General features: G+C 47.2%; 3 protein-coding genes across 3 annotated transcripts; 1 reads left to right on the top strand and 2 right to left on the bottom strand.

Annotated features, from left to right (window-relative positions):
- Positions 1 to 954: 954 nt before the first annotated feature.
- On the bottom strand, positions 955 to 2,092 carry L228DRAFT_254041 (GTP cyclohydrolase I; the record flags this gene model as incomplete). Its single annotated transcript, XM_018333801.1, has 3 exons — positions 955 to 1,257; positions 1,314 to 1,618; positions 1,678 to 2,092. The coding sequence occupies 3 exons, from the start codon at positions 2,090 to 2,092 to the stop codon at positions 955 to 957; spliced, it is 1,023 nt and encodes a 340-aa protein (XP_018185904.1).
- A 789-nt stretch (positions 2,093 to 2,881) lies between these two features.
- Positions 2,882 to 5,031, bottom strand: L228DRAFT_250029 (putative chromatin assembly factor 1 subunit C). Its single transcript, XM_018333226.1, has 7 exons — positions 4,844 to 5,031; positions 4,735 to 4,791; positions 4,621 to 4,672; positions 4,508 to 4,561; positions 3,992 to 4,453; positions 3,456 to 3,938; positions 2,882 to 3,390 (listed from the first exon to the last, which is right to left on the bottom strand). Exons 1-7 carry the CDS (start codon positions 4,860 to 4,862, stop codon positions 3,216 to 3,218), a joined length of 1,302 nt encoding a protein of 433 aa, XP_018185903.1. The 5' UTR covers positions 4,863 to 5,031; the 3' UTR covers positions 2,882 to 3,215.
- Positions 5,032 to 5,240: 209 nt separating this feature from the next.
- Positions 5,241 to 6,068, top strand: L228DRAFT_250028 (putative 5-3 exonuclease). Its single transcript, XM_018333225.1, has 2 exons — positions 5,241 to 5,542; positions 5,623 to 6,068. The coding sequence occupies exons 1-2, from the start codon at positions 5,444 to 5,446 to the stop codon at positions 5,950 to 5,952; spliced, it is 429 nt and encodes a 142-aa protein (XP_018185902.1). The 5' UTR covers positions 5,241 to 5,443; the 3' UTR covers positions 5,953 to 6,068.
- Positions 6,069 to 7,724: the final 1,656 nt, after the last annotated feature.

The raw sequence follows: 7,724 nt of genomic DNA, 5'->3' as shown, positions 1-7,724 counted from the left end.
TGGGAGAGAAAGAAGATAAAAAGTTGATTTGATAAGCGATAAGCCTTGCTTAATATTCAACAAAAAAAATGAATAAATAAATGTTAGATAAGCAGGCAGGCAAGCGCCGGCTTCAGAAAAGAGAGATGAATGATTTGTTCTACCCTTCCAAGCTTTGAGCACAGCCTTGGGGTATCTGTAGTCTGTAGTCTGAGGTAGAGACTTGGAGTTGAAGAAGGGGTACGGGCGCCGCTAGAGTGGCCAGAAGAGAAACGAAGGAGAAAAGAAGAAGAAGTAGAAGTAGAAGAAGAAGAAGCTAAAGAAAATGACTCGTAAGACTCCAAGCAACAAACGCCTACGAAGAGTGGAAAATATGCAAGAACAAGAATAAGAATAAGAATGAGTCCACCCTCCCGTAATCACCGTAATCTTCCACGTTAAAGTAGAGAGATTTTAATTTTCATCCATATTCAATCCAGATGAGTGAATGAATGTATCGTCAGCCCTAAGAGGAAGCATATAAAACAAATGTAAGTAAAAAAAATAAAAAAAAAAAAATAAAGAAATAAAAAGGAAATGGGATAGAGAAGCAGTATGGACAAAGGTGTGTCAGGATCATGTCAGAAAGCTTGCGTTTGTGAGCAAAGCGGAGGAATAGCAAAAGCAGATGAACAACATAAACAAAAAGTAAGGGAGTCAACAACGAAAGCCCCACATCTAGTCGCCTGTTGAAAGGCACATCTTAAACCCATCTAAGATCTGCCAACCATAGAGAAGAAATCAGTATTTGACGGTTTTTGGTGAAATGAAGACCGCGGCTGCGGCGTGGTAGGAAAAGAGCTATTGGAAGCCGAGGTGAGAATGAAGAGAGTTGAGTCGAGAAAAACGCCTGAACACCGCCAAGTGAGATGAGATGAGCCGAAGATAGTATGTGCATATAGTCCTCTGGGTGGAAGTAGCAGTTGAAACTGGAAGTTACTTTCGGTTGAGCAGGTTAAGGAACTCCTCCCTCGTCGTGGCGGTAGTCCTCATGCGTCCAAGCATGCAGCTTGTGGTTGTAGTGGCGCCAGGCTTTTGCACGCCACGCATCACCATGCAAAGGTGGGTCGATTCCATGACGACGGCAACGCCAAGTGGTTGTAGCACTTCGGCGAGAGCCAGAGCGACTTGCTTCGTCAGCCGCTCTTGGACTTGGAGGCGACGCGAAAACATCTCAGCGATGCGAGCTAGCTTGGAGAGACCAATGACACGGCGGTTGGGAATGTATCCAATGTGCATCTTTTGAAAATCAGCAATTATTCGAAAGTATAAGATGAGCTCAATGAAAACAATACCTTGCCGGTAAATGGCACCAGGTGGTGCTCGCAGAGAGAGAAAATCTCAATGTCCTTAACGATAACCAATTCGTCGTGATCTTCGTGGAAGACTGCGCCGTTGACAATATCTCGTAGGTTTTCTTCGTAGCCCTTGGTAAAGAAGAGCATCGCCTTGGCATACCTCTCGGGAGTGCCTGCCAGACCCTCGCGGTCCGGATCTTCACCGAGACATTCGAGAATGGTCGCTACGGCACCGGAGAGCTTCTTGACTCTTGCTTGAGCTTCCTCGGGAGTAGCTTCCAGACGTTCCCTAGTTCCAAGACCTGAAAAGCTGTTAGAAAATTACCGCTCTAAGGAATCGGATAGTCCTGCTCTAGCTTACTAGGCCAGCTTAACCCATCGAAATCAATGGGTGGGTTCAGAGTGTATGGACTTGCAGATCGGCTGGTCCCCGGAGGAGTAGGTGGAACAGCTTCATCTCTTGGGTCCCGTGCTGCCTCGTAAGGGCCAATATGGGCACGAGGATGAGGATGCTTCAGAGCCGGTCCATTAGTGTGAGAGGTGATCTCTGGTCGCTGCTCCTGTGCAATTTTGGAGTAATATGAGTTTCCACTGTAGGGAAGAGTTTCGGTATTCTCGAGATCAACTGCACGTCGACCTTCGTTGGAGGCTTTGATAGAGGAATATAAGTTCTCTCGTTCTTTCTTATCGCGGGACGCATGGGAGGGGGGATTGCCGTTGGTAAGATACGCCGGCAAAGCAGAGGCGGGTTTGGCTCGGAGCGGCGGAGAATCCATCGTTGAAGGAGTTCAATGTAGAGGGCAAGGCCTTCTCCTGATGCTGGTACGGATGTGGTCTATGAATCGTCACTGAAGCTGATAGATATTGGATGCGAAGGGTCCTGGTGGTGGGTGGTGGGGGGGGGGGAAATTGGTAGCAGCACAACAGAGGCAAGTGGGTAGGCTGAATAGGCGTTGGAGATGATGACAGATGCAGACAAATTGAACTGGTTTATTCAGATTCTTCCGCCATGATCCGTTTGTGAGGTATCAGATAGAGACCCGAGAGGAAAAATCACTAATAATTGTTTAAGTTTATGGTAGGAACGAAAAGGGTCCGTAAGCTGGAGGGGCCCAGAGGGGGAGTCAGAATCGGAGGTGCGGCGGGTCGGTTTTGTGGTGCACGTAAAAAAAGTGGCCTTCTGGCTTGGGGGGAATTTCTCAATTTTTTTCACCTCGCACCCCAGTAACTTATCTGGCACCCCCGAAAAGCTTCCACCGAACACGCCGGGGCAGAAAAAGCGAGAAAATTGTGACTCCGGGGTATCCCCTCCTCTGACGCTAATCCCAAGTGGGACAGCTGATACTCTTTCGCCATCGCCCAACTTTCTTCGCTCGCTACTCGTGCTCTCTCGCCCATGATATTATTACCTTATGTATTTGGCATTGACTGTTGTACTATCTTTGTGGGGCCCTAGCATACTTTTGCCCAGGACCGAGTAAAGAATGCATATGGACACTGAGCAGGTTTCACCACTAGGACGGCATTTTTAGTGATACCTGCCAAGGCCCAAAAGACGGTTCCTTGTTGACGATGTGTGCATTGTTTATGCTCGCTGAGTCCGCTTTGAAGAGTGAACAGGTCCCATTGGAGAAGCATATGTATTATCTGTTCGACCATGAGAGAAGAAATCTCTCTCCCATCAATGAGACCATTTGCCGTTGCAATAAGATACTTTTTAAATTATGCCTGGCAATCGTGCCCCTATTCCTTGTAGATCTGACGGTCCATACTGCGCTCGAAATGCTGCCAGACTGATGAAACAGCTCCAAAGACCAGCCTGATTCACAACGTGATAAAAAAACATTCATATGAAAACTGCGCCTTCCCAGAACAAAACCTTTCGACGCCTGAAACAATCTACTGCTCCAACTCTTCGGTCGGCACGTCCTCGACATCCTTGCCAACAATGGCATTGGCCACCTTCCACACCTGGATGAGGTTATCTTCGGCTGCACTGCACACCACCCACGGGTCGTTCAGATTCCACGAGAAGTCGGATACCCGATTGGTGTGACCGCCATGCATGAAAAGCCTGAAAAAAATCTTCATTAGCATCACGCCCATAGATGGAGAAGAATTAATGAATGTCCAACTTACAGCTCTGGTGGCCCATCTTCTGCATCCTCGGGCGTTTGCTCCTCGCCAACTCGGCTCAAGTCCCAAAACATGACCCGCCGATCATAGCTAGAACTACCCAGGACAGCTTCCTCAAATGGATGCCAAGAAAGTGAAGTCACAGAATCCTGGTGTCCTTCAAGAGAGTGCAGCTTGTACTTGAGATTTCTCAAATCCCAGATGCCAATCGTCTTATCCGCCGAACCAGTTGCCACCACATATTCCGACGCGGGGTTGAAGGACAGAGCATTAATCGCATCTTGATGGCCGCTTCCCTGAGTAGCCGATGTCGTGGTTGAAGGGTTACGCACGTCCACGATTTGGAGCGTTAAATCATCCGAGACTGTGCCGATAAGAGCCGAGTGCAGCGGATGGTGCTGAACGTCATTCACGGTCGCTGCATGATGGGTATATGTGCGAGTCGGACGCAACGATTTTGAAGTCTTGGAGTAAGTCGTAATATCCCTGTGTCCGGTCAGTCTGTGCAAAAACTTCATGACAAACATGGATTGCCTTACCATAGTCGGACAGTCGAATCTTCGCATCCAGTGGCAAGATGTCCATCCTCGTGTGGGCTCCAGCTGAGACCAAAACCCTCCTTCTTGTGGCCTTCGAGTGTCATCTGAGGATCAACCGTTCCCTTGGGGATGCTGCTATGCTTTGTTCTGTCCCAAACCAGGACTCGGCCATCCGTACACATAGTAGCAATCAAGTTTGGATTCTGAGGCATATATCTCGCCTTGTTTACTTCCTCTGGGTGATCAATCTTCTGGACAATGGTGAACTTGACTTCGCCCGCGGGCTTCTTATTGGAAGCACCGTAACCGCCAATCTCTCCGCGCTCCTCATCATAGTCTGCGGCATCGGGAGCTACTGGATTCGGAAGATGGACTTGGGCGATTTGAAGGTAATTCGGAGCAGCGCCAGACGTGTTTGTTCCAATAAGTAAGCGGTGGGCCGTGTACGGCTTGTCGGGGACACTAAGGAGATCTCAGTAGGATGGTCAAGAAAATATCGGGATTATAGGCACGTACGCTTGGACGTCGGGCAGCCACTGAGTTGTAAGCGTAGGCCATTCTAATGCAGTACTTTCCACAATTTAGCATCAAATGTCAGGTAGAGATGCAACCGATAGCATTGGAGGTACCTCAACATCATATCGTAAAGAAAAGGAGCATTCTTCTTCCAAGTCTTATACTCTATCCTATCGTGTTAACACTTATTTTCCTGTGATAGAGTGACGGTTGGAGTTAAAACCAACCCTCATTTATAATCTTTTCTTCAAGGTTCTCCTCCTCTTGTTCTTCTTGCATGGTCACTTGCGCAATGTTAGCTCAAGTATTATCATAAGTAGGAAGGGAATCACTCACTGCTAACGTCGTCAGCCATGTTGAGACCTGATAGTAACTCTTGCAATGTTTGGTTGCCTAAATTATAAAAGCGGTTATGTTTCGTAGACCTCAAGGTACGATGCTTGAGGAGAGGGCTGAATTAATGGTGACAAGTGCTCTCGATATTCAGTCGTTGCAGAAAGGACGCGGTAAGAACCTGTGCTGGAGATCTTAATTGGCGACAGTTTGGGGAGACGCGAAGTTGCTCTGAAAGTCGTGTAAAGGGTTTAGCGTATTAGATAGTTTACTACCTGTGCTGTTCTCGGAGTATGCCGTCTGCTTTAACCGAATCTGGACAAATACGGTTGCTGGTATTCCAGTTACCATATGAGTCGTCGCATGAGGTCAGGGAACCTCTTAAATCAATCGAAGCTGTGAATAAGAGTGGTGATTACGAAGAGACGTCGACACGGTATTTTTTGTTCGTTCTCGTCGCTTCTTGCAGTATTTTATACTTCGCCCTTTTGATATCCTTTTGTTTGAGAACATCAACAGCAATCTCTTCCTGCTTCATTCGCCCGCCGTCGAGCTAATCGCGTCATTGAAGACTGAATTTACTCTCCTGCGTTTCGATCCGCGATGGGTGTTCCCAAATTCTTTAGATGGATGAGCGAAAGGTATCCGGCTATCTCGCAGCTTATTGCAGAGAACCGGATACCGGAGTTCGACTGCCTCTATGTAGGTTCAACGCTCTGCTATCGCATCAAAGGGCCACCTAGCGAAGGTTTTGGAGAGGCATTGCTAACCCTTCCGTCTAGCTCGACATGAATGGCATCATTCATAACTGCACGCACAAAGACTCCGACTCTCCGACCTTTCGAATGAGCGAGGACAAGATGTTCATCGCCATCTTCAACTATATCGAACATCTATTTGGAAAGATCAAACCTAAGCAACTGTTTTTCATGGCTATTGATGGCGTTGCTCCTCGTGCAAAGATGAACCAACAGCGGTCGCGAAGATTTCGGACTGCTTTGGATGCAGAGGTAGCAAAAGAGAAGGCCATCAAGAATGGCATGGAAATGCCCAAGGAAGATCCTTTTGACAGCAATTGCATCACGCCAGGTACTACATATATTGTTCATTAATGTGCAGTAGACTGACATTATAAAAAGGAACGGATTTCATGGCCAAGCTTACTCAACAGCTTAAATACTTTATTAACAAAAAGGTGTCTGAAGACCTTGACTGGAAGGGAGTCGAGATTGTATTGTCGGGCCATGAGGTGCCCGGTGAGGGAGAGCATAAGATCATGGAGTATATCCGATTAGCCAAGGCGCAGCCGAATTATGACCCCAATGTTCGGCATTGTTTATATGGCTTGGATGCAGACTTGATTATGCTTGGCCTTCTTAGCCATGATCCGCATTTTTGCCTTCTTCGAGAAGAAGTTACCTTTGGCCGTCAGAGCCAGAAGAAATCAAAGGAGTTGGAGCACCAAAATTTCTATCTTATGCATCTATGCATTGTTCGCGAGTACCTAGCGCTTGAGTTTCAAGAGCTTAAGGAGCCCGGAGTCTTGGATTTTCCTTTCGACATGGAACGTGTCATTGACGATTTCATTCTCATGGCGTTCTTTGTGGGCAACGATTTCTTGCCTAATTTGCCCAACTTGCATATCAACGAGGGCGCCTTGGCTTTGATGTTTAAGGTTTATAAAGAGGTTTTGCCAAAGGCAAAGGGTTATATGAACGAAGGCGGCACCATTAACCTTGATCGACTTGCGCTCTTGCTGGAAGAGTTGTCGCATGTTGAATATCGATTTTTCGAGGCTGCAAATTCGGATGCCAACTGGTTTAAGGGAAAACAGATGGGCAAAATCGACGTCATGGAAAAGGGAAAGAAGAATGGCCCTATTGTGATGTCGACGCCTCAGAAGGAGATATTCCGAACGGTCAAAACCTTTGTCGGGAACCGCTCTGGAAATTCACTCGATACGACGCTGGACCTATCATCGAGCCTGCCCGCTCGCGACCGAAAGTTCGTTGAGCAACTAGCCGATGACCTTCGACTTCAGTGGAAAACCGTTGATGATGACAATGGGGACCGGCATATGCAACTTTCTCTGCCTGGAAAACCAGGTGCGACCGATGAGGAGGATGAGGAAATAGACGAAGAGGCAGACATTGCTCTTATGAGAGTTTTGAAGCGCTACGAGAATGCACGCGTCGTTGATGAAACTGCCGAAGAAGTTCAAGAAGCAATGGAAAAGAAGTATGAAGAAAAGTTCAATGAGTGGAAAAACACTTATTACACTGAGAAGTTTGGCTGGGGCGTGGAGAACGAGGAAGAAATGAGGAAGTTGGCTGAGAACTACGTTCAAGGTCTCCAGTGGGTCCTCTTTTACTACTATCGAGGCGTTGCCTCTTGGCCTTGGTTCTATGGCTACCACTATTCACCAATGATTTCAGGTAATGCCCTTGTTTCCTCAGAATTTTTTGGAGTCCTTTTTCTGACTAATCCCATTAGATGTGATCAAGGGCTTGAAAGCGGATCTAAACTTTAAGCTTGGTCAACCATTCCGCCCGTTCCAGCAACTCATGGGAGTCTTGCCGGACCGAAGCAAAAAGATCGTGCCTGAGCCATACCATGAGCTTATGACAAGCCAAGACTCGCCGATTATTGACTTTTATCCTCGTGATTTTGAGCTTGATATGAATGGAAAGAAGATGGAGTGGGAGGCTGTGGTGAAGATTCCATTTATTGAAGAAAAGAGACTGCTGGACGCTATGAAAACAAAGGACCACCTTTTGTCGCGGGAGGAACACGACAGAAATGAGTTTGGGGTTACGGTAAAATTCTCGTATGATGCCAACGTGGACTATACGTACCCATCATCGATGACGGGCATCTTCCCCGA

The sequence above is a fragment of the Xylona heveae genome, assembly GCF_001619985.1.
Source record: "Xylona heveae TC161 unplaced genomic scaffold L228scaffold_10, whole genome shotgun sequence".
Lineage (NCBI taxonomy): Eukaryota > Fungi > Ascomycota > Xylonomycetes > Xylonales > Xylonaceae > Xylona > Xylona heveae.
This window is presented reverse-complemented; position numbering and strand designations above follow the sequence as displayed.